Source organism: Phyllostomus discolor, chromosome 3 (genome assembly GCF_004126475.2).
Source record: "Phyllostomus discolor isolate MPI-MPIP mPhyDis1 chromosome 3, mPhyDis1.pri.v3, whole genome shotgun sequence".
Lineage (NCBI taxonomy): Eukaryota > Metazoa > Chordata > Mammalia > Chiroptera > Phyllostomidae > Phyllostomus > Phyllostomus discolor.
The window spans coordinates 118,092,323-118,117,254 of record NC_040905.2 but is presented as its reverse complement, the minus strand read 5'-3'; the positions used below and the strand labels follow the sequence as shown (position 1 = coordinate 118,117,254).

Below are 24,932 nucleotides of genomic sequence, written 5' to 3'. Positions count from 1 at the left end.
CAGTCAGGCACCTGCCTTAAGTCGCAGTCTCTTTCCAGTGGGGCCAGCTGGCTCTTGAGTGTTAAAAGAGCTGCAGTACCTTCAGCTGCAGTCAAAGCCGCCCAGAGGAGGAAAGGAGAACCAGCTGCAAGGGCCCTTTAAATGCTCAAGCCCCACCCCCGAGTCTGCCCTTCCCTGCCCTGTCCCGCCCTGCCCTTCTGTGCCGGGAAGTGATTCCTGGGGCTGGGTCCCTGGGTTTTCCTCACCCGGAGGAGTCTGCTGCAGTCAGCCACACTTCTGGACGTGAGTCCTTCCGTACTGGCCCCAAAACCTTGAATCCGTGGTGGAGCCTTGTGTCCCTCAAGGCTCTCTCTAGCCCTGTTCTGCTTTCTAGGGCCTCCCTTCTGCTGGGGCAGGTAAGACCTTTTTAAAGCAGAGCAGGGGGAAGGTGGGTAGAGGGTTGGCCTTTAGAGGTTTTGCTTTCCTTGGAGTTTTTCTGTCTTGAAGTAAAGATAGATCAGTTTGTCACCTCACCAACACCCGTCCCCTCCAAAATCTCAGACCTCTGACTTCCAGCTCCCATGTCAGAAGTAAGGATGGGGGAAACTTAAGGGGTCTGTTCACACTCCCTCCTGGAATTAGATTGGGTCCTGCTGTCCTCATTTGGCCTCCAACTGGAGACCTTGGCTCTGGCCTGCCCCCCTGAGCCCTTAGAATGTGATTTGTCCACATTGAGATCCCTCAACTTTTCCAAATACTGAGGTTTTCATACTGCCCCCCTCAGGGCTGTGCCAGCTGTGGGCCTTGTAGATCATTTAAGAAGTCAGCAGAACGATCTTAAGCCAGGCTTAGTTTCCAGAAGGTGTGGAGTTTAATGGGCAAGGCTTTAAAAAAAATTTTTTTTTCATCTCTGTGAGCAGGAAGTAGAAAACAGGAAGCTTAGCCCTAGCCAGTGTGGCTCAGTTGACAGGAGTATTGTCGTGTAAACAGAGAGGGTCATGGGTTTGTTTCTGGGTCAGGGCACATACCCAGGTTGCTAGTTAGGGGGCACATACAAGAGGCAACCAACTGATGTTTCTGTCCCTCTCTCCCTCCCTCCCTTCCCCTCTCTAAAATCAATAAGCATGTCCTCAGGCGAGGATTAACAATATATGTGTTAAAAAGAAAAAGAACAGGAAGTTCATTTGGACCCACCAACCTGTAATTCTGGGGACCTTAGATCTCAGGAGTGAAGCCTGGAAAGGTAGGGGACGGTGGGTGAGACAGATGTCCCCTGTGTTCTGCTCCCTGCCTGGCTGGACCCCTGGATTTTGGGGGAAAGACTGGCAGGATGCTTGCCAACTAACTCCCTAGAAACCCCTGCCTCCTGCCTTCGGCACACAGGGCACCCAGTCCGCCCTGGGTTGGTGCTTTCTGGCGGGGCAGCTCTCCAAAGCCATGAGCAGATAAAGATGACCACCTGAGGGTTCCCTGGTAACTCAGGCCTCCTTGTGGGTGCTGCCCTCCCAGGTTGCAGAAAGTGCTGACCTTTGAATTGCCATTGGCATTATTTCCTGGAGAGTACCCAGCCCCACCCAAGTCCTTGTTCTGGGTTTAGAATCTTAATTGACATTTGTGCCTGAGAAGGCAAGCTGCTCCTCGCTTGGGGACTCTGCAGTCCAGGTACCTGAGGTGGAATTCTGGTTTTGAACTTTGATTATTCCGTGATCCTGAGCAAGTTCCTTAACTTCTAGGTTCTGGTGAGGGTTAAGTGTGTTAATTAAAGGTATTTAACACTATGCCTGACATTTAAGTTTTTAATAAATGGGAGCCGTTATCCAGGGGCACTTGCCAATGATAATGAAAATTCCAGAGTCTCCTCGGTACATTGTGAGACCCGGAAGCACTCCCAGCTGAGTCCTATGACTGGATGAGTTTAGAAAACATTGATCTGGCTCAGGGGTTCTGAAGCCCTGTTCCTGGGTCACTTGTAATCTAGGCAATCCTTGCCTTCAATGATTGGCCTTAACCGGCGGCATGCGGGGGGTGGGGGGGGGGGGGGGATGTAGGACAAGAGGCATCCTGACAGGCTGCCAGAGCTGTTCCTCCCATGAAGTAGCCCAGTTGGGCTGGAGCTTAGATAAGATTTTCCTAGGAAGAAAAGTTCCTAAAATTTTGCTGCCACACAATTTATGTGAGACAAATCCTCAAAAATTTCCCACTATAGTCCCCTAACGTGGGAAATCATTTCCCTAAACCAGGAAGTCGTCAGGTGAAAACAGTCTCTCTGCAGTACCTGAGTAATGTGACTTGCATTCTCCCAACAAAAACTAGAAGGTGTAAAATCAGCGAAGGTAAACTGGGAAGATAAGCGCCTGTTCATGACGCACTTCATGTGCACCTTTCTAACCCTAAGCTTGGTGGAGGTGATGGCGGCAAGGCTGAGTCACTGACCTCACCTCCAGCTCAGGCATGCCTGGACCAGGAGTCTAGGACTTGGGACAAGGGGACTTGTGATCCCTGCCTGGTATAGCTCAGTGGATTGAATGCAGGCCTGCAAACCAAAGGGTTGCTGGTTTGATTCGTACCTCATAGCACATCCCTGGGTTGCTGGCTGGGTCCCCAGTGGCGGGGTGTGAGAGGCAACCACACATTGTTTCTCTCTCTCTTTCTCACCTCCTCTCTGTAACAAGAAATAAAATCTTTTAAAAAGTTGGGGTAGGGGCTTGTGTGGGCTAGTGGACTACTTGGCCCTGAGGGTGAAGGGGCTAGGGGAGAATCAAGGGAATTCCCTGTCCTTGATCAGCATCTGTAATTTGAGCTCATCTTTGTTCTCCACCCCACCCCCAGGAAGAACACCCTTTCACCCTCTACAGTTCACTCATTTCCAGTATTTAACCTAGGAGATAGTACTTCTAATTCCACTTCGAAGTCTAGGAAAGTAAAGCGCCTGCTGGCAACACAGAACCAAATTCTTGCTACATGAGTCAGGAGAGAGGTTTTAAATACAGCAATGCTTGGGCCTCACCTCAGACCAAACTCAGTCAGAATCCCCAGAGACAGGTGGTTTCCAAAGCTCTCCAGGTGATTCTGGTGTAGTCAGGGCTGAGAGTGGCTGCTGCAGACCTGGGCTGCTCATACTTGAATTGAGCCCGAATCATTGGGGTTTAGTTAAGGTGCCAACTGATTCAGCAGCTCTCAGGTGGGACGCAAGATTCTGCGTTGCTAATAAGCTTCTAGGTGCAGCTGCTGCTGCTCACTGCAGACCAAATACACAATGTAGCTGGTCACCTGGGCATCAGTTAAGATTCACTGTCAGCCACTCACAACAGGCCCTGAAGATCTCTGATACGTAGTGACTCGTCAGTCAATTAAAATTTGTGGTAGCATAAGTTTATTTTTGAGCCAAGACGCAGGTGAAGAGCTCTCTCAATGAGAGGATGAACCCAGCTTCTCCTTACAGGCTGTCGTGCTCTCTGCTCATCCACCCATTACCCCTGCCTTCTTGGTGTGTGAGGGGGGAGGTGTGGTGCAGCCAGGAAGCTGCTGGTCTCTGAGACTTTGGGTGAAAGCCGACAGTTCTTACAGGAGCCTCATGACACTTGAGGGACATGTGATCAGGCAAATCTGGACATGTACCCAGAGGATAGACTAGGACAGATCTCAGAAACTGGCATTGAAGGGAGAGCAATGAATGAATTTGGGCTGTTGGGGCCACACCCAAGTCAGGGCAGGACCCTCCAAAGGTCAACAGACTTCTTAATCATGCTCTTTCAAGGGCTCGATATATCAGAAGTAAAAATGCTCTAACTATACATGTCATCTGGTAAACCACAAAAGTCTAAATTTGAGACTCGTCACCAACATGCTGCCTGAGTCAAATGGTTTCCCTGGATCTCCCAAGAGGCCCTCTATTGAAACTCAGTTCTGTGGATAGTGAGTGAAAAGGCAAAGTCTCTTCTTGGGTGAACTTGGCAGATGGTCTAGCTGGAAGGAACAGCTTTAGAGCGTGGTGGACAGGTGGTCAGGGAGGTGAGACAAAGTCCTGGTACTGAAACAAAGGCCACTGGCATGGGCTTGGTCTCATACAAGGCGAAAGTCCAATTTGATCTGTTGAGAGGATGACTCGCAGCTGAGTCACTGAGCTGGGCTAGGCTCTCAACCCTGCTGACTGAGTCCAGCTGGGATGGCAGATGGTGAGAGCCCTCAGCCATAGGGGGTGGGAGGGATCATTCAACAAGGAGCCACTGGACGCTTTTTCCAGAGCCTGCTTCCCAGCCTTGCATAACCTAGAGTTCAGATCTTCCCTGCGGGGCCTCATGGAGCCCTCTCCATGCCTCCGCCTACAGCCCTAGCTACTCCTCTCCCTCCATCTGGCTTCCTGGCCAGGCTTCCGCCCTGCAGAGAACCTGGCAAAGGAGCAGCTGGGAGAGGCTTCACTTGGCTGTCAGAAGCCCCTTCCTTTTCTGTTCTTCTAGCCCCACAGCTGGGGCGACCAAAGATTTGCCACATTCCTGACCAGTAAATAGTGAGGGTTGAGGCTGAGGTGCCAGGTGAGACAGAGAGCCTCTGGTGCTAGGTCACATGGCCCTAAATGGACAAGGAAGCGGCCTCAGGCCACCCTCCCTCAGCTGTAAGACACAGTGCTTCTGAAGAGCCAGGTTCTGTTCCAGGTGCTTTATGATGAACCCAGCCTTCATAGCTTGAGTAAATGTCCTATCCATCCCCAGTTGATTGGCCAGGAAACAGGTATAGGGGAGGCAAGGGACTTGTCTACGATCACCCATTCAGGAAAGGTTAGAACCGAGATCAGTTCCAGCCCCCAGGGGCTGGAAGCACAGCTGAGCAGAAAGGGGCGGCAGAGGAAGAAAAGAGAAGGTCCAGATTAGAGTGAGGAGGAAACAGAACCCCCAAAGCAGAACACCAGCCCTAGTATTTTCAAACACTGCCTGAAGTCAGCAGAAGAGGGAGCTCTGGCTTTAGAAAAGCCACTCTCCTACAGGTTAAGGGGGAATTCACTTCAAATCGAAAAAGGAACAACGGAAAAGTATCAAGGCCAAATCCCATACAAAGTTGCAAGATAAAAGAATGAGGAGCAAAATAACATCCCTCTGATGTGAAAAGTGTGCCAGGAAAACAGATCGAAACTAACTTCTTTTAAAAGGAGGTAAGGCATTAAGGAAGCAGTCAAGGCAGGAAAGCTGAGGATAAGAGCTGTGAGGAAGCCCAGACTGACTCCATACCTGTACCCCTAACCACTGCAGTGTGCCGCTGCTGCTGCTGGGGGCGGGCACTCCGTGGAGATTGGGGTTCTCATCTGGATAGCAGCACTGACTTGCTGTGTGGCCTTGAGTGACACATTGTCCCTATCTAGGATTTGGCTACTTAGCTACTTAGAGCTAGACTGTCTAATATGGGATCAACCATCCACACATGCCTATTGTCTTCTCAATTACGGTTTACATTCAATATTATTTTGTGTTAGTTTCAGGTGTACACACTTGGCTATTTTTTAAAATAATTCATCACATCATATGTGGTACCTTCGTACTTGGCTATTTTAATTAAAATATAAAATTTAGCCCTGGCTGGTATGACAGTGTATTGAGCATGGGCCTGTGAACCAAGGGGTTGCGGGTTTGATTCCCAGTCAGGGCACATGGGTGGGTTGTGAGTCAGCTCACCAGTTGAGGGTGTGTGAGAGGCAACCACACATTTAAGTTTCTCTCCCTCTCTCCCTCCCTTCCCCTCTGTCTAAAAATAGATAAATAAAATCCTTTTTAAAAATTTACTTCCTCAGTTACACTAGCTGTTTGTCAAGTGTGCAGTAGCCACATGTGGCTGGTCTGAAGATAACATGGATTCAGAATATTTCCATCATTGTAGAAAGTCCTATTGGGTGCTGCTGAGTTACAGCATTTTAAACAGAAGCCAGGCCCTGGCTGGTGTGACTCAGTAGACTGAGCACCAGCCTGTGAACCAAAGGGTCGCCAGTTTGATTCCCAGTCAGGGGACATGCCTGGGTTGCAGGCCAGGGTGTGTGAGGCAACTAAGAGACATTTCTCTCCCTCTTTCTCCCTTCTTCTCTCTCTCTCTGAAAAATAAGTAAATTCTAAAATAAAAAAAAATAAATAAACAGGAACCAGGCAGGTACTTATGAATGCAACAGGCCAGCTGTAAGACAGCAGGGAGTGGTGAGGACTGTGGTAGGCAGGAAAATCTGTGTCCCATCTGAAGGTCCTAGCTGCTACTTGGCTGTAGCCAATTTTGCTATGCGGGAATGTAGGGTCTAGCTCCTAATTCTTCAAGAAAAGCAGGAATTGAGAATTTGTAAAAACTCTCTATTTCTAAACCCCAACATTGAAATTGTACAGATTGTGTAGATCAAGTAAAACTCTTGGGCTTCCCCTTGGTTCTGCAATGTCATAGCTCCTACCTGTTTCCCCCGTGCCAGTTCTCTCTCGCTTCCCATTTCTCACGTGAGTTGGAAGCTGGGTGAGTGATGGAGTAGGTGGCTCCAAAACTGTCTGACCAAAGTCTCAGAAGACAAGGCTTTGGGTTGCTTAGTAAACTTGGTTCCCTTTGTGTGACTCAAAGGCACATGTTATCCAACGTCCAAGGCATGCTGGAGGCAGTGGTGGGGTTTAGGTAGAAGGTATGACTTCCTGACTGGGCCAAGCACTGGATGGAACTACCCTGGATTCAGAAGCAGGGAGGATGGGGTAGGAGGAATGCAGTACTCATTTATCCCTTTTGACTTTTCACTCTCCCCACTGCTCTTGACAGGGAGTTGAGGGTGGCAATGAACCAGAGAGAAGGAGGAGAAAAGCACTAGAATAACTTATGCTGTATCTAATCCAGTTGAGTCTACAGGAACATCAGTTCCATCAGGGATCCCAGGACTGCCTAAAGCACAGGGGTGGGGGTGGAGGAGCAGACAAAGATTATGCAAATATTCTTGGGCTATGGGCTAACATTTGAATACTGCTTGGGTCCTCGGGTGCCCTGAAATAAAGACTGCCGGCCCTCTGGAGGAGCCGCTGATCCCTGCTGTGCTGGAGAAGGCCACAGCAACCCCAGAGACAGACCTGCACTCCCATCTCCTCCTACACCGTGGGGGTTGGGGATTGGGAAAGTGCAGGCTGCTTGGGCTGTGAAGCTGATGGGGCTAAAAGGAAGGATCAGTCGAGAACCCTGGGCTTCTGTGGTTAACTGTGCCCGGCAGTTCTTGGCAGGGGTGAAACCTGTACGAGCTGTGCTGCCCTGGGTGGGAAGAAAAGAGAGGAGGGGGTGTGGAGGCAGCGATGGGTAGAGTAATCTGAGTTGGAAGAGAAAGAGTCCTTTTCCTCCAGCCCCAGCCAGTTTTCAGGCTCACGCCTGTGTCATCCTAGGCCTCCTGTGTTCATCTTATATCTTCCCCACCTGTCTATCACTCTCTATGCTGCCCTATACACAGGAGCTACCATGGCAACTGAAGAGTCCATCATCCGCATCCCCCCATACCACTACATCCACGTGCTGGACCAGAACAGCAATGTGTCCCGTGTGGAGGTTGGACCCAAGACTTATATCCGGCAGGACAATGAGAGGTTGGTGTCAAGACTGGGCTGTGGGGGACACTGGGGCTGAGGAGGGCCCGTCAGTCCAGCCGGCACCCTCATCCATCTCTCCTGTGGACTGGCCCTCCCTCGGGTCACAGGGAGTTTCTCTTCCACTCACTGCCTCCTTTGGGATTGGAAGTCTCCTGGGTCCTCACGCCACTTCTCACCCTCCAACAGGGTCCTGTTTGCTCCCGTGCGTATGGTGACTGTCCCCCCACGCCACTACTGCACAGTGGCCAACCCAGTGTCCCGGGATGCCACGGGCTCAGTGTTACTTGATGTCACAGGGCAAGTACGGCTCCGCCACGCTGACCTGGAGATCCGGCTGGCCCAGGACCCCTTCCCCCTGTACCCAGGGGAGGCACTGGAAAAGGTATCTGACCCACTCTGCTTGTCCTGCCGCCTCATCTTAGGGCTCTGCACTACCTCTGGAGGGAAAACAAACTGGGACCGTGGGAGGGGTGGGGGTAACATTTCTTGCTTTTGCCAAGGGTAGAATCTATTCATTGCTCCTCCACTGACCTTCCCCAAACCCCCACTCCCTCCTCACATGCCTACAACAGACTCACTTGCCCCTCTTTCGAGAGCTGTCGGGCCATCTCACCACCTAGTCAACCGGGCTCCAGAGCCTGCTGGAAGCTCCTGGCCAGTCTGGCGCTAAGTGACCTATGCCAAGCCATGAGCATTTTGTTCACTCAAACAGTGCCAGACACTGGTGCGCAGTGGCAGCACTGGTGGGCATGATGAGGTCCAGGTTCGCGTGCCTGTGGCTTTCCCATGGGAAGGCACTGGAGGCCTGCGCTGCAGCCAGGCCCTTGTCCTTGTGCTCAGTGCCTGGGCCTGAGCAAGTGGACCTCCCGTCTTTATGTCCATAACTATCCTTCTGCCTCACCCCCATACCCTCTTATGCTGTGTCACTCCGGGTCACTCCACTGAGCGGTGCTTCCTGATCCTGGGAGCACAATAGCATGACGCAAGAAACTTGAGACGTTCCTATCCTCTTAGATGCAAACACTTTGCAGAAGAGAGCATGTGTGGAGCTAGAAAGTGATGAAGAATGGTTAGAGCGTTAACCCTTGAGGAATCTGAGTGAGCAATGTCGAAGTGTTCTTTGCATTAGAATAACCTTTATTTAAGTCTGAAACTGTCAAAAGTTGAAAATTACCCATATGCATGGCCTACCTCACATCTAAATCCCCGTCTGGGTGGTGAGCAGTAGAGGTGGTGGGACACCAGTATTTAACAGTTCCGAGGGTGGAGAGAAAGCCTTCCCATCCCTGCCTCTTGAGCCTCCTCATGCCAGCCCTCAGCAGCTCCTTCCCTCAAACCCCATGTGCTCCGGTCTCCGAGGGCCGGGCCCTCCCCCGTCAGAGCCCCAAGCCTCTGAGATGCTTCTTTTCCACTCTGGAGTCAGACTTGCCTCTGCCTTGCACCACTTTTCCCCCAGTCTTCACTGAGGACTGGGTCCGCCCTTCCCTCACCCCCATGCTCACTTCAGAGCCTCATTAATGTTCTCACAGTGACCCTGTCAACAACTTGGCCTTCCTGACCTCAGCTCTGACCCTGCCCCTTCTGTTCAGCTTCAGCCCCACCCAGTGCCAAGTCCAGTCCTTGGTAATTCTCCCACCTGACCCCGCCCCCTCCCACCGGCTCTGAAATTAAACTCCAGCGTCCTCCCTACCATCTGCCTCCTGGTTCTAGCCCTTCTCTCTTGCTGTGTCCCCTCCAGGCTTTGGATCCCATCTTTTATCCCTCGAATTCTCTTCCTGGTCCTGCTCTCCTGACCCTCCAACCCCGACTGAATTCTTCGTTTGAGCCCTTGTGCTCTGGACTGTGGCAAAACCAGGCCCTGGGTTGGCGTCGCCACCTGCCCTTTCTACACTTGCACCCCGGGGGGCGGTCCCAGCCTGCCTGCCGCTTGCTTGGCTGCCGCCGCCACCACAGCATCAGGAGTAGGAGCAGGTCAAGTCGCCCATGGCAACCCAGCCCTGCTCCTTGGTTCTCTCCCTTCCCAGCCGGCTTTCTCTCTGCTCTTCTCTGTGTGTTTCTAAATGTTTATTATTCTCCAGTGTCTTCCATTTTTCTGCCCTTTCACTCTTGAACAACTTGGGTCACCTATGTAGTTGGAAATCGCGGCCATCTGGCAGGATTTGGATCTATGTTCTCTTCCCTGTAAGCCCACCTTCTCCTCCCCACATACTGGAGCCTCCAGGAGCTTCCCCCCCATCAATGGGCCCAGGGAGCTCATCCCTGTATCTCTTGAACCCTCCTTCCGCATCTAGAGCTTTTCTTCCCTGTCTTCGACTTCTTCACTACCGATAGTTTTCTCTTGGCCAATTAGCATGCTCTGTCTCTTCCATCCTTTTCTGGCCTTAAAGGCTTATTTATGTAAGTTTTTCATTCTAAGAAATGCATTCATAAGGCTGCCAAGTCCCCCCTGACTTCCACCACCAGTATCTGCTCTCCATTCCCCAGAGGCATCTACGACCACTCATTCACGGCACACACTTCCAGAAATGACTACGTGTTCACATCAACATGTATCCAAAAAAGTATCAGAACCTATTTGCATAAGGGCTAGCATATTGTTATTTGCCAGTGTCTTTTGAATGGACTCGTGCATCTTGGTACATAAGTCGTATTTTGTTTTTTTTAAATATATTTTATTGATTGTGCTATTACAGTTGTCCCATTCCCCCCCATTCACTCCCCTCCACCCTGCACACCCTCTCCCACCCACATTCCCCCACTTTAGTTCATATCCATGTGTCATAAATTCTTTAGCTTCTACATTTCCCATACTATTCTTGCCCTCCCCCTGCCTATTTTCTCCCTACTGTCTATGCTACTTATTCTCTGTACCTTTTCCCCTCTCTCCTCCTCCCACTCCCCTGTTGCTAACCCTCCATGTGATCTCCATTTCTGTGGCTATGTTCCTGTTCTAGTTGTTTGCTTAGTTTGCTTTTGTTTTAGGTGTGGTTGTTAATAACTGTGAGTTTGCTATCATTTTACTGTTCATATTTCTTATCTTCTTTTTCTTAGATAAGTCTCTTTGACATTTCATATAATAAGGGCTTGGTGATGATGAACTCCTTTAACTTGACCTTCTCTGAGAACCACTTTATCTGCCCTTCCATTCTAAATGAGAGCTTTGCTGGATAGAACAATCTTGGATAAAGGTTCTTGCCTTTCATGACTTGGAATACTTCTTTCCAGCCCCTTCTTGCCTGCAAGGTCTCTTTTGAGAAATCAGCTGACAGTCTGATGGGAACTCCTTTGTAGGTGACTGTCTCCTTATCTCTTGCTGTTTCTAGGATTTTTTCCTTCATTTTAATCTTGGCTAATGTAATTATGATGTGCCTTGGTGTGTTCTTCCTCGGGTCCAACTTCTTTGGGACTCTGAACTTCCTGGACTTCCTGGAAGTCTATTTCCTTTGCCAGAATGGGAAAGTTCTCCTTTATTATTTGTTCAAATAACTTTTCCACTTGTTGCTCTTCCTCTTCCCCTTCTGGTACCCCTATAATTCAGATGCTGGAACATTTAAAGATGTCCTGGAAGTTCCTAAGCCTCTCCTCATTTTTTTGAATTCTTGTTTCTTCATTCTTTTCTGATTGTATGTTTTTTTCTTCCTTCTGGTCCACTCCGTTGATTTGAGACCCAGTTTTCTTTCTATCATATTGGTTCCTTGTGCATTTTTCTTCATTTCATTTAGTGTAGCCTTCATTTTTTTCATCTAGTTTGTGACTGAATTCAACCAATTCTGTGAGTATCCTGATCACCAGTACTTTGAACTGTGCATCTGATAGGTTGGCTATCTCTTGGTCGCTTAAAAATATTGGCTCTGGGGCTTTGATTTGTTCTTCCGTTTGAGCCATTTTGGTGGAGGGGGGTCTGATCTCCCTGTTATGTAATGAGGGGCAGGGCCTTAGGTGTTTGTTCACCAGGGCGGGTCAACCCAGTGGCTGGGTTGTGATGCTATATGTGGAGCAGGCGTCCGAGAAGGAACAATGGCACTTGCTCTGCTCTCTGTTGGACTTCAGTCCCCTCTGCCACTTCCCACAAGCAAATTGGGCCCTTCTGGTGCTGGTTCCTGGGTGGGTGGGCCTGTGTACACTCTAGGACCCTGTGGGTTTCCCCAGTGAACTCTCCTGTGAGGTTGGGAGTCTCTCCGGGTGCCTCAACCCCAACAAGTGTTTTCAATCAGTGCTTTTAGGGTTGATTTCCCAGCACCAGGGCCCTGGGTTGTGCGGTCTGTCTCGCTGCCTGTTTTCACCTGGTTTATCTGTGCAGGAAGGTGTGACTGTGGACAGCCAGCTGCCTTGCACACCTCAGTGGGTCTGCTTGTTGCCTCCCTGCACCCACGGCCTGGGTCTGCCAGCCACTGCTTTTTCCTGCCACAACCCCTCTCTGCTAGCCAACTGTGCCCCTCTTACTGGTTTGGATGAATGGTTGTCAGGACTTCCATACAGTTCAATTTTATGTCTGTTCTGGTTGTTTTTTGTTTCGAAATTTTTGTTGTCCTTAATTTTGGTTGTGTAAGGAGGCACAGTGTGTCCACCTACACCTCCGTCTTGGCTGGGAGTCTGTATCTTGTTTAATTGTTGTTGTAGTTCTGTGTGATATATAGAGGTTCAGCCATTCCCTCACTGGGTGTCTTTTAGAATGTTTCCAATTTATATGGGAAAAACGGTGCTGCAATAAATATCCTTGTCTGTGCATCCCTAGGGGTTTTTTTGCTTGTTTGTTTTTTGTAAGAGTAGAGACTAATAAGAATTGCTGTGTCCTAGAATATGCTAAATTTGTATGCACCTTTATGGGTGGCCCTGTGAATCTCATTTCTAGCTGCTTACTGCTTTGCTTTCCCCACTCACTCTTTGACGACAACTTGTACTTGCTGTCCTCTGCCCTATTTCCCCACAAGCCCCTGCATCTGGGCCCGGCCCCGCCCCCACTGTACTCCTTTGACAAAGCACCAAGACGTCCAAACTGCAGGTCCAGTGGACAGTCCTTTTGTGTCTCACAGGCCCTCTCAACCACATCTGCTCTGTTGATCTGCTCTTTTTAAAATGTGTCTTTACACTTTGCGCCATGGATGTCTTTTTTCCACCTTTGTAGAGGTGTCCCCTCCTCGCTGCCTTCTCTGCCTTCAGCTTCTGTCCCAAATCCCCATGTGTCCTCTCGTGCTTTCATGGTCCACACTGAACACACCCCATCCCTTAGCTCGGAGGCCCCTAACTGCCTTTAGGAAGCCCTCTCCAGATGTCCTGCTGCCACCTCATATTGGACATCCAAACCAACGCTTTTTCTGACCCCCAAATCTGTTCTTCCTCTGTATTCCCACTCTTACTGTGATACTAGTGGGTACCCAGTAACCCAAGCTGAGAACTTGCCTGCAAAGGCATGAGGGACACACTGGAGGGAGACAAAGGTGAGAGCCAGGAGACCAATTACGAAGCTATTTCCATCGTCCAGGAGAGAGGTGTTGACAGCTTGGGTGAGGGCGAAGACAGGGATAGATAAATTTAGATGGGATTTGCGATGGAACAGATAGGAAGTGGGGAGAGAGGAGATGTGGGGGCTGGGAGACACACCAGACTCTGTGCTCTTCCTATAACGCTCACCTTCTCCCCCTCCTCCCATACCTTTATCAAAAGTCAGCTCTCCCTTGACCCCCAATTCAAATGCCACCTTCTGAGGGCCTTCCCTAACTTCTTCATCTGAACTTCTGCAGCCTCTCTCCCTTGGCACTGTCCACAGTCTGCTTGGAGAGAACGGTTTGTGCCTGTGTCGTATCACCTGCGGGCACTTAAACTCCGTGACAACAGGGTATGTATGCCCTGTCCCCCCACTGCCAGCAGAGCACGATGCACACTCACGGTGTGCAGGGAAGGGCTTGCCAGGGCAGCAACCTCCAGCTCTGCCTCTCTCCAGCGCAGGGTGTGGTCAGTGAGTACAGTAGAGTAATTTGACCTTCTCTGCCCCACGGCCACTCCACTGAAGTAAGGAGCAGCAGGTAGGCTTCACTAAACACTGAGGTTCAAGTCCTGGTTCTGTTCCTTACTCATTGTGTGACCTTGCTCATATTCCTTATCCATTATGCTCTCTTTCCTTACTTTCCTGCCTCCCTCAGATCAAAGATCAAGTGAAATCCTACTCGTAGAAACAGTTCTACAAACTTCTAAAAGGTGTGGCTACTTCTTGCCAGGTCCCTCTTCCTGAGGGAAGGGGATGTGATGCCTGGAGCTTAGTGGCCATCTTGTGACCATGAGGCAACCTTGAAACAAAGTCACATGCTTCAATTGTGCCTGTCATAGTGGTTAATACATTCCCACCTCCTTAGACTTCCCAGAGAGCTCCAGTGTACGCCGGGCCATGAGGTTCTCAGTTACTCAGCTTTTCAGATACATCTTTCACATCTCCCGTCAGGCCCTCTACCCAGTTTCCCACCCAAACTTCTGGTTCAAAACAACATCTAAGCACTTCCTTCAGAGGAAGTGTGTCCTCAGCTCATCAGCAGGGGCATCCTCTTGCTCTGTCAACCCTGTCTTAGTTCCTCAGAGCAGATGGCTTTGGGACAACCCCTGTCTTGTACTTTCCATTCTGAGCCTAACTTGAGGACATATGTAAAGATTGATGCTGTGGATTCTGACCTCCAAGGTGTTAGTGCGACTCCTGAGGTCACAGCACTGATGCCCCATGACTCTCCTTCTTCCCCTATTAGGACATCACCCCACTGCAGGTGGTTCTGCCCAACACTGCACTCCATCTTAAGGCATTGCTGGATTTTGAGGATAGCAATGGAGATAAAATTGTTGCGGGAGATGAGTGGCTATTTGAAGGACCTGGTAAGTTCTTTCCATTGGGCCGGAGTTGGGGTCGGAGGCTTCCTGCCTTCCCATCGCAACCCTGATATCTTCTGACCTTCACCTCGGCCTCATCTTCCCTTCCAAGGCACCTACATCCCCCAGAAGGAGGTGGAGGTCGTAGAGATCATCCAGGCCACGATCATCAGGCAGAACCAGGCTCTGCGGCTGAGGGCCCGCAAAGAGTGCCGGGACCGGGACGGCAAGGACAGGGTGACAGGTGGGACTGGGAGGGAGCACTGAGTATGGGTGGGCAGGCCATGGCTCTGACCGCCTCAGCTGCAGGGGGAGTGGGGGAGGGATGGGAAGAAGCCACTTGTGAGTACAGCCTGGGAGGAAGTGCTTACCTGGAATCCCTTATAAGCTGTCGGGGGCTGCTCCCAGTTGCTTCCCCACTCACCTTCATGCAGGTGACGTCCCAGCCTGGATCCGGTGACCTCAACCGTGCTGACATGCCTGTTCCTTCCCCCGCACCCTTTCCCATGAGCTGGGGGCAGTGGCTGTGTCTGGCGTTCACATGCAATTGGCAGTGATATTACAATGTCTTAAATGCAGCTCTTCCTCTGTGCCATGTGTGATTCAAAGTCAAATAACTTACAAATAATAACTTATTTGGTCCTCAAATAGCTTTGAGTCACCACTATTCCCATTTTCTATATAATAAGATGGAGGCACAGAAATTAGATTACTTACCTGGGTTTATGGGGCTAGGAAGGGCAAGGCTGGAACTGGTACCCAGGCACTTTTCCTTCTTCAACAACCTCAGCGCCATCTACAGCTCTAACGGAGGCTGCCCATCTCACGGGAAGGAAATAAGTTGGTCTTTGGAGCTTAGAGAAGTCATAGTGGTATTGGCACAGCAGCAACTTGGGCACTTAGAAGGGCTTTTTTATTCTCTTGGGTAGGGGTTCATTTTCCTCTAGTCTCAAAGAAAGGAGTAAATGCCAGGAGTCTTGCGAGGCCCTCGAGCCTGGGCGCAGTGTCATCTCCTTGTGTACAAAGTCCTGTAGGTCCCTTGCTGTCTAGGCTCCGGGAAGGGGTGGCTGGGGAGGAGGCTTGGGTGACCTTTGACCCTTACTGCTGCACTGTTGACCCAGGAGAAGAATGGCTGGTCCGCTCCGTGGGCGCATATCTGCCGGCAGTGTTTGAGGAGGTTCTAGATTTGGTGGATGCTGTGATCCTTACAGAAAAGGTCTGTGCTCTGGTGGATATGACTCAAGGGACCCTGGGGTGAGGGCTGCTCAAAGTGACAGAGGTGGTGGCAGACGCAGGAGTGAAAAAGAGAGGCAATATTTCTAAAGTCACTAGAAGAAAAATTCAGAGGTCAGATAACCTGAGGAGTATCCTGGGTCATCTGAAAGGGTTAAAAAGTCCTCCTGGGTCAGTGGAAACTGTCATTGAGACCTGGGAGCATTGGTGGCCAGTGGGCTCCCCAGGTCCCCTGAGGAAGTTGCGGGTGGATTTACTCAGACGCCCGGCATGTCTTGCTCTGCAGACAGCCCTGCACCTCCGGGCTCGGCAGAACTTCCGAGACTTGAGGGGAGTGGCCCGCCGCACTGGGGAGGAGTGGCTGGTGACAGTGCAGGACACAGAAGCTCACGTGCCAGATGTTTATGAGGAGGTGATGGGCGTCGTGCCTATCACCACCTTGGGCCCCCGCAACTACTGCGTGATTCTCGACCCAGTCGGACTAGATGGCAAGAACCAGCTGGGACAAAAACTGGTGGTCAAGGTAAGTGCCCCACCTCCCCCAGAGGGTGAATGCCCTTAAACAGCATGAGAGCCTCAGACCTCTCTCCCCACACCCTGGGGACATGTTGTGGGAGTGCCACACTTGTCGTGGCTCCCTCTGTGCCTGGGCACCCTAGGTTCTAGCTCTGAGAGTCTGGCCTGTTGATCTCCCCAGCAGCCCCTGACCTGAGTCACGCACCGCCCCTGCTGGGAGTGCCTCCCTGGCCCTGTCCTGTGCGGCAGACTGTGACGCTCCTACTTCTGGAAACTTTGTCATCCTGCATTAAAAAATTTTTTTTTTGGTTTACCCTTCCCCCCCACCCCTACCGCAGCCCCTACCGCAGCCCCTCTCTGAACCACAAGGGATCAACTGGGGTAGGCACACCTTTTTCTATAAAGGGCCAGACTGCCGATGTCTAGGGCTGCATGATCGGTAAGGTTTCTGTGGCAACTACTGAGCTCTGCTGCTGTTCCACGAAAGCAACATAGACAGCTTGTCAGCAGACGAGCACCCCTGTGTCCCTGTAGCATTGTATTTGAGTGAGCGGGCAGAGAAAAGTAGCTGATGCATGTATAAACATTGTGGTACATCCAAACAACGGAACATCATTCAGCTGTGGAAAGAAGTGAACACCAGCTGTCGATCAGTCACTACAACATGGGTAAACTTAAACACAATGCCCGGCAAAAGAAGCCAGACTGCATCCTGTGTGAGGCTGTTTATATGACAGGGCTGGGAGAGGTGAATTTGCAGAGGCAGAAACTGGTGAGTGGGCCGGGCAGTGACTGCTACTGGGCACAGTGTCTCTTTCCAGGGTGATAAGCATGTTCCGGAGTTAGACCGTGGTCCTGGCGGGGCAACTCTGTGGGTGTGCTAGCACCACTGAATTAGATACTTTAAATGGGTAAATGTCATGGTGAGTGGATTATATCTCAGTATATACAGGGTAGTAATAAAGTAGGTTAATAATAATATTAATATAGTGAATTCTGTGATTCGCATACTTACAACTATAAACCTACCTTGGCTACCCCTGCATATTTTTTTTAAAAGCAGCAGGTGAGATTTGGCCCAAAGACAAGAGTTTGCCAAGGAAGGCCCAGACTACACTATCCCAACACTAAACGTAGGAGAAGTTAAGAGTGACAAATATGTTAATTCTTAACTGTTGAACTAGTGAGGATTCGGGTCCTGACAGTTCACAGTATCTTTTAAGGGCAGGTTTGACCAGATAGGATCTGTAGGCATTTGGAGAACGCTTCACAATCCCAGTAACCCTTCACTGTATTGTAACGTGTGGGTGGGAAAGTGTCTGTTGGGCTCCTGTCCTCAAAAGGAGTCCACGGCCCCATGGGGCTGGGAGAGGGGCCAGCTGAGGCGCCTGCTACCCTGGGTGGCAGCTGCTCCTAACCCTATGTCTCCCCACTAGGGGGAGAAGTCTTTTTTCCTCCAGCCAGGAGAGAGGCTGGAACGAGGTATCCAGGATGTGTACGTGCTGTCAGAGCAGCAGGGGCTGCTGCTGAGGGCCCTGCAGCCCCTGGAGGAGGAGGAAGATGAGGAGAAGGTCTCACGCAAGGCTGGCGACCACTGGCTCATCCGTGGGCCCCTGGAGTACGTGCCATCGGCCAAGGTGGAGGTGGTGGAAGAGCGGCAGGCTATCCCCCTGGATGAGAACGAGGGCATCTATGTGCAGGATGTCAAGACTGGAAAGGTGACAGCTGAGGGCTGAGCACTGTCACTGCTGCTCGTCTTGCTCTGGGCCCGAGGGCGATGCTGATGGGGGAGGTACGTGGTGGTGGCGTCAGCGAGGGGGCTCCAGCAACGTTGATAGCAGCTGCTGAGCCTCGGGCTGGTAGGTGCGACGGGATTCTGTGGAGTGTTTGCCTTCCTTTATCTGAAAGGTCTTAACTTCACATTTTAGAAACCCCCGAGGGAGAAGGTGAACCGGGTTTCAGGATGGGGACTCTGTTCCCACTGCAAATCTGGCCCCTGGCCTGAAGGTCTGACCGGGGTGTGGCGTAGGAACTTGGAGAACCCACCTCCTCCCTCAGGCCCTTTTCCTAATAGAATCCTTCCTCTTTGCCTCCTTACCTGAAACCTTGACCTTGGTTTGACCTAGGACCACATCTCTGACCTCTTTCTCTAAGAGTCCAACCTAGAAGTAGAGCTCAGAATCCAGGCAGTGTTAGTGTGTGCCGCCTATTTCCTAGGGTTGCATCTGTCCCTGGGACACTGTCCAAGCTGCCCCATGAAGGAAAATTACAGAAGAAATAGCATCAAGCACTTACTCTATGCCAAGTTCTCAGCATTAGACATGTGAGATGTCATTCATTGCTCAACCCTGTGAGGTGGCCCCTGTCAGGTCCGTGTAGCAGATGAGGAGCTGAAGCGCAGAGGTGAGGCAGCCTGCCCAAGGCGGTGGAGCCAGCGGTGGCCAGCGCGAATGCAGCCTCACCACAGAGACTGTGTGTAGCCATGCTGCAGCACGGCCCCCCCACCAGTTCTGCTTTAGGATTGCTGGGTGGGCCTTTCTCCCTTCCACCTCTCCTGCTGACGTCCCTCCTTGTCCTCCTCTCTTGAGGTGCGTGCTGTGATTGGAAGCACGTACATGCTGACCCAGGACGAGGTCCTGTGGGAGAAAGAGCTGCCCCCTGGGGTGGAGGAACTGCTGAACAGGGGGCAGGACCCACTGGCGGACAGGGGTGAGAAGGATAAGGCTAAGACCCTTCAGCCCTCTGCTCCCCGGAACAAGACCCGAGTGGTCAGCTACCGTGTCCCTCACAACGCGGCGGTGCAGGTGTACGACTACAGGGAGAAGAGAGCTCGGTAAGGGCTGGACGAGGGGTGGGGAAGGGTGGCCTGAGAGGCTCCCCAGTGTCTGACTCGCCACTCCCTCTGCAGTGTGGTGTTTGGGCCTGAGCTGGTGTCACTGGGTCCTGAGGAGCAGTTCACAGTGTTGTCCCTTTCGGCTGGGCGGCCGAAGCGTCCCCATGCCCGCCGTGCGCTCTGCCTGCTGCTGGGGCCTGACTTCTTCACAGATGTCATCACCATTGAAACCGCAGACCATGCCAGGCTGCAGCTGCAGCTCGCGTACAACTGGTAAGGGGCGGGAGGAGCGGCAGGGACTTCTGCTGGAGAAGCCCAGGGGAACCCTGGCGAGAGAGATGCCTCCTCCCAGTGCTGGGCTGAGGATGGGGGCGGGAGCCTGACTGTGCTGTGGTCCCGAGGTCCATGCAGGGGTTCCCAGAAATCCAGTCTCATGCCTCAGGGGAATGACAGGGAGGATGTGGGCTCACCTCCTGGGAGCAGGATTTTGGGGATGTGATAGGAGGACTCTCCCCAGCTAAACTTAGCATGTGTTCAGCAAAACACATAACTGCAAGGCTGTAAAAAGATCTATCCTAGCCCTGGCTGGCGTAGCTCAGTGGATTGAGCGCGGGCTGCGAACCAAAGTGTCGCAGGTTCGATTCCCAGCCAGGGTACACGCCTGGGTTGCAGGCCATAACCCCCAGCAACCGCACATTGATGTTTCTCTGTCTCTCCCTCCCTCCCTTCCCTCTCTAAAAAAAATGAATAAAATATTAAAAAAAAAAAAAGATCTATCCTACTGGCGGGAGTGGGCCGTGTGGGCAGGTCAAGAGCATACGCTCTGGGCTGCGGCCTGGGTCTGCATCCCAGCTCTGCCGTTTGCTGGCTGTGGATCTGAGCCAGTGACTTGGCATTTTCCTCAGTCTCCCCGTCTGTAAAATGAGGAGGACATGTGACCATCAGTCTCACAGGCTGATGACAGGCTGCAGCTAGCATCAAAACAATGCCTGTGTGTAGTCAGAGCTCAAATGGCAGCAGCTAGAGAGGTGGAGAAGATAAATCACCCCCAGGAGCAATGCTCGACACTGCCTAGGGGGCGTTCTTGACCTCTTCGCTGAGTGGTCAGGACCCTGGCAAGGCAGATGAGGCCCTGCTCTCTTTGCGGCACTAGAGTGTGACAGCTAAGAGCATAGTCCCTGGAAGCCATACTGCCTGGGTTCAGCTGAATCTGGGTCTGTCGCCTAACCTCTCTGGACCTCTATTTTTCTCCTCCGTGAAGGGGATGATGCTCCTCACAGAGTGACAGAATGAGATGGGAGCCCATGTAAGGTTCTGAGGGTATCACGTGGCACACGGTGGGCTCTAAGCAGCGTTCTCTACCCTGAGAGGCCCTGCCCAGCCACGGAGGGCAGGTGTAGGAGCCCCACTCAAAGATGGGGGAATTGTCGTTCCATGGAGGAAAATGCCCCCCTGTTCTGGACCTCTTTGCTCATAGGCACTTTGAGCTGCGAGACCGGAAGGACCCCCAGGAGACAGCTAAGCTCTTCTCTGTGCCTGACTTCGTGGGTGATGCCTGCAAGGCCATAGCATCCCGGGTGCGGGGGGCCGTGGCCTCTGTCACCTTCGATGACTTCCACAAGAACTCAGCCCGCATCATTCGCACTGCTGTCTTTGGCTTTGAGACTCTGGAAGCCAAGGGGTCTGCAAGTGAGGCCCTGCCCCAGGCCCGGGACCGGGCTGTCTTCCCCCAAAATGGACTGGTGGTCAGCAGCGTGGATGTGCAGTCAGTGGAGCCTGTGGACCAGAGGACCCGGGATGCCCTGCAGCGCAGTGTCCAGCTGGCCATCGAGATCACCACCAACTCCCAGGAGGCAGCTGCCAAGTGAGTGGTTTCTCCTGGTAGTCAGTCTGCTGTTGTCCTTACCCAGCAGGGAGATTGGCCCACTTAAAGTAAGACTAGATGTCACCCTGCTCCTGTGGCTTCTGTCCTTGCATGTGCAAGCACCCAGACTCGTTTCTGCGGTCTTCCAGGCACTCAGGAGTCCAGCCCTGCCTCTCCCACCTCACCTCATCCCCAGGCTGCGGGCCCGCCAGCCCCTTTCTGCTCCTCGGATGCACAGTTGGGCTTGAGGCCTTCTGCAAAGACTGCTTCCTGTGCCCAGGGCTCTCCCCTGGGAGCTTCAGGGCAGGCTCCTCCTTGAAGAGCCCTTTGCTTCCCCCCTAACAGAAGCAGCACCCTCTGCGCCAAGTCATTATTGTGTCACTCATTTTCAGTGCTTGTCATTGTCTGAAGTCATCCTAAGTTATTTGTTTCCGTTCCCCCTGGAAAGAAGGTTGTATCACAGCAGGGGCCTTGGCCACAGTTTCTGAGTCTGGAGTCATGCCAGGCCCACAGCGCACACGCCCTTCTTCCGCTCCATCCTGAATGCCTCCCACGGGCCAGGGTCCATCCTGGGCACCCAGTAGATTGGAGGTCCCCACTCTTGGAGCCCCTGTCCCAGCTCTGGCCTCACGCCAGCATCTTCCCTATCCCCTCTCCCACCCAGGCACGAGGCCCAGAGACTAGAACAAGAAGCCCGTGGCCGACTTGAGCGGCAGAAAATCTTGGACCAGTCAGAAGCCGAGAAAGCTCGCAGGGAACTCTTGGAGCTGGAGGCTCTGAGGTAGGTCAAAAACTAAAGAAATAGAGTAAAATAATAGTAATAGTAATAATAATAATAATAATAATAATAATAATAATAAAGGGAAAGATGGCCTGCCAAAGCTCTTGGCAAAGCCGCTGGTGCAGGGAGCCCGGGGTGTGTTTGTGAATGCTGCTAGCAGGAGTCGCGGCTGCAGGAGAGCAGGCAGGCTTTCTCCTGGGTGCCGCCTGATTGACGGCGGGGTGTCTCCAGCACGGCTGTGGAGAGCACCGGGACCGCCAAGGCGGAGGCTGAGTCCCGCGCGGAGGCGGCGCGCATCGAGGGACAGGGCTCTGTGCTGCAGGCCAAGCTGAAGGCGGAGGCCCTGGCCATTGAGACGGTGAGTGGGGAGATGCCCCTGGAAGGGTGTGGCCTTGGGGACCAGAAGAGGCCCAGTCTCTGCAGTCCCTGAAGCTGAGCAGGGCACCAAGTACCCTACCGCATGGCTCTTTTCAAGCATTTTGTGGTTTATAAAGTCCTTTGCCTTCTACCAAGCCACTTAGTGCCTGCCTGGAAGACAAAGAGGGTATTCCACCCGTCTTACATGTACTAGGGGCCCACACATCCAACGGCTTTGTGCCAGGTGTTGTGTGTTCTACATGCATGCTCTTACTGAATGCTTGAAGCCCCATGAAGTAGGTATTACTGCACTTTACAGATGAGGGCATTGAGGGCTCAGGGGGCCCCCATGGGTCACTACCTAAAAGTTGGCACAGTCAGGATTTATGCCTGACTGGCTGTAAATTCTCAGTTCCATCCCGTTCACCTCAGCTCCCTCGGCCTTGCTGGCCAGGTGACTTACTGGACTGTCCCCAGGGGCCACATGACTGAAAGAAGGCTCCCCTTTCAGGAGGCTGAGCTCCAGCGGGTACAGAAAGTACGGGAGCTGGAACTGGTCTACGCACGGGCCCAGCTGGAGCTGGAGGTGAGCAAGGCCCAGCAGCTGGCTGAGGTGGAGGTGAAGAAGTTCAAGCAGATGACGGAGGCCCTGGGCCCCAGCACCATCAGGGACCTTGCTGTGGCAGGGCCAGAGATGCAGGTGAGAGTGGGGAGAGTGCAAGGGGGTTGTGTGTGTCTTGGGACCATACTTGGAACCAAGAAGGCGGAGCTGGGGAGGCAAATACAACATCTAGAGAGATGCTGGGGACAGAGGGGTGAGATGAGGTAGTGATGGAACTGTCCCTGTGCGCCACGTCCTGACCTGCATCACCGAGTGTGGTGTCATACTGGGCACTGTACCAGACTCAGCAGGGAACCGGAGCTTCTGGGGGGACAGTGAACAGATGGGACATCACTGTGACTACTGCTTTGAAGGAAGTCAATACAGTGAAAGGGGAGGTGACATTTCAAATTAGTTGGTCTAAGGACGGTCACTCTGAAGACGGTATACTTGAGCACTATGCAGAGTTGACAAGGACTTCCCAGGAGAGGGCCCAAGTTAAAAGACACAATGAAACTTGGTGCATTTAAAGAACAGAAAGAACTGGCCAGCAGAGGGTGGAATGCTGAGCTCCCAGAGGCAGCTGTGGGCAGGGGCCATATCTCTCAGGCCTTCCAGGGCCGGAGGACGACACCTTCATTCTCCTCTCGTGCTCCTCGCTGAGCGCTAACCCCACGAGGATGGCCTGGGCGGCAGCTGCAGTATCAGATCGGAGTGGACTGCAGCCCACTCTAGGGCAGCAACAGGGGGATGAGAGAAGGGACCTGACTCTGACTCTATCTTCTCACCTTCTTCTCGCTCCCTCCAGGTCAAACTGCTTCAGAGCCTGGGCCTGAAATCAACCCTCATCACTGATGGCTCCACTCCTGTCAACCTCTTCAACACAGCCCTGGGCCTGCTGGGGCTCGGGTCTGAGGCCCAGGCCCCAGCCACGAAGGTGGCCGCGGGGCCTGGCCCCGAACAGCGCTTGCTTCTCCAGTCCTCTTCTGTCCCTTAAGCTCTCGGAAGCAACTGCATCGTGCCTTAGCTCCACACTGTGTCGACAAATAAAAATTTACACTTCCGGGCATTTAAACCCTCTTGTGTTGCCTCAAGTCTATGTCACAGGGGAGCTTAATGCAAGGATGGGCGGAGGGGTAGAGAATACCCCTGAAATCTTGAGATAGTTCCTGGAGACTAACCCCATATGTAATGTGGGAGGAAACTGAGGCAGGGAGACTAACCTGAAGTCACCCCGATAGCCATGGCCCCAAAGTCTTACTCAATCAGCCAGGCTGTCCTCAGGGCAGTCAGCTTTCCTTAGACTCCAGGTGGGGGAAGTGATGCCACTGGTGAGAGGATGGGCCTTCCTGGCCACTCCTGGCCACTCCTGGCTGGCCCCTCTGGGATGGCTCCCGCACTCGCAGCGTCTCTTCAACACTGCCACTTCCTCCCAGAACTCAGCTTTGTCGAGGGAGTTCTGGAGTTGGGCTGCAGGTGCGTCCACCGCTGCCCTCAGCACTTGGCAGGCCCCTTTGGTGCCACCTGCTGGTAACACCTGGCAGGCCTGCAAGCAAGGCACCTGTGCACTGGTCTGTCTCAGATGGGAATGTCAGATGTGGAGGAGGATGCTGCAGAGGGGCAGTAGAAACTGGAGTGCCTTGCTGGGCTTCTTGTATGGGTCCTTCAAGAGCATTGAGTGGGGGGGGGGGGGCTGTGCAGTTTGCCTCCCCACCCTCTCCCATGACTAGTGAGGAGCTCTTATTTGGGGAAAGAGTCCAGGTGCCATCGGTCTGGGCACACAAGTGGAGGCTGCAAGGTGAACCGTACTTGGCCCAGGTACAGCCCTAACTGGCAGGCCTGCCCGGTCTTTGCTAAGGAAGCAAAAAGATCTGAGGTAAAGAAGCTTGGGTTTACTGGCTATGTGGCTAAATGGGGGTGACTCAGCCTCTCTGATCCCTTCCCATCTGTGAAATGGGCCGGCAATCCCCCTATCGAGCAGGACCGCAGCCTTTTTGAAGCCCTGTATTCCTTTCCCCCAAATGGGGAAAGACCCCGTGAGCCTTGTCCATTTCCAGGTTGAGGTGCATTTGTGTGGCGAGTGGCTCCACTCAGGTCTGAGCTTGTTGAGGCCGGGGTTGTCTGTTTGCCCACTGCACTGGGAGGTGCTGGCTCAGGGTTCTGGAACAGCCAAGTGTGTCGGCCCCTCACCTCTGCTTCCTCCAAACTTGCCTCCACCTTCCTTCCCTTAAGAGATAATTAACTTAAGCTCTTCATCTGGTACCTGGCACCTGTTAAGTGTTGTGTTACCACTGTTTATCGCCCAGGGACTCTGGGGGTCAGGGACAGCGGCAAGGTCAGAGGTCACG

General features: G+C 52.4%; 1 protein-coding gene across 1 annotated transcript; it reads left to right on the top strand.

Moving 5' to 3' along the window:
• Positions 1-31: 31 nt before the first annotated feature.
• Positions 32-23,664, top strand: LOC114491805 (major vault protein). Its single transcript, XM_028506132.2, has 15 exons — positions 32-395; positions 7,415-7,547; positions 7,737-7,932; positions 14,282-14,405; positions 14,512-14,643; positions 15,521-15,615; positions 15,919-16,155; positions 17,585-17,866; positions 18,737-18,981; positions 19,057-19,254; positions 20,459-20,845; positions 21,510-21,626; positions 21,858-21,984; positions 22,495-22,683; positions 23,393-23,664. Exons 2-15 carry the CDS (start codon positions 7,423-7,425, stop codon positions 23,579-23,581), a joined length of 2,643 nt encoding a protein of 880 aa, XP_028361933.1. The 5' UTR covers positions 32-395; positions 7,415-7,422; the 3' UTR covers positions 23,582-23,664.
• The last annotated feature ends 1,268 nt before the right edge of the window (positions 23,665-24,932 follow it).

Coding starts and splice junctions, on each gene's coding strand:
- LOC114491805 (XM_028506132.2), top strand. CDS start 7,423: ATGGCAACTGAAGAGTCCATCATCCGCATCCCCCCATACCACTACATC. Junction 18,982..19,056: donor TACAGGGAGAAGAGAGCTCG/GTAAGGGCTGGA, acceptor CTCCCTCTGCAG/TGTGGTGTTTGGGCCTGAGC. Junction 19,255..20,458: donor CTGCAGCTCGCGTACAACTG/GTAAGGGGCGGG, acceptor CTTTGCTCATAG/GCACTTTGAGCTGCGAGACC.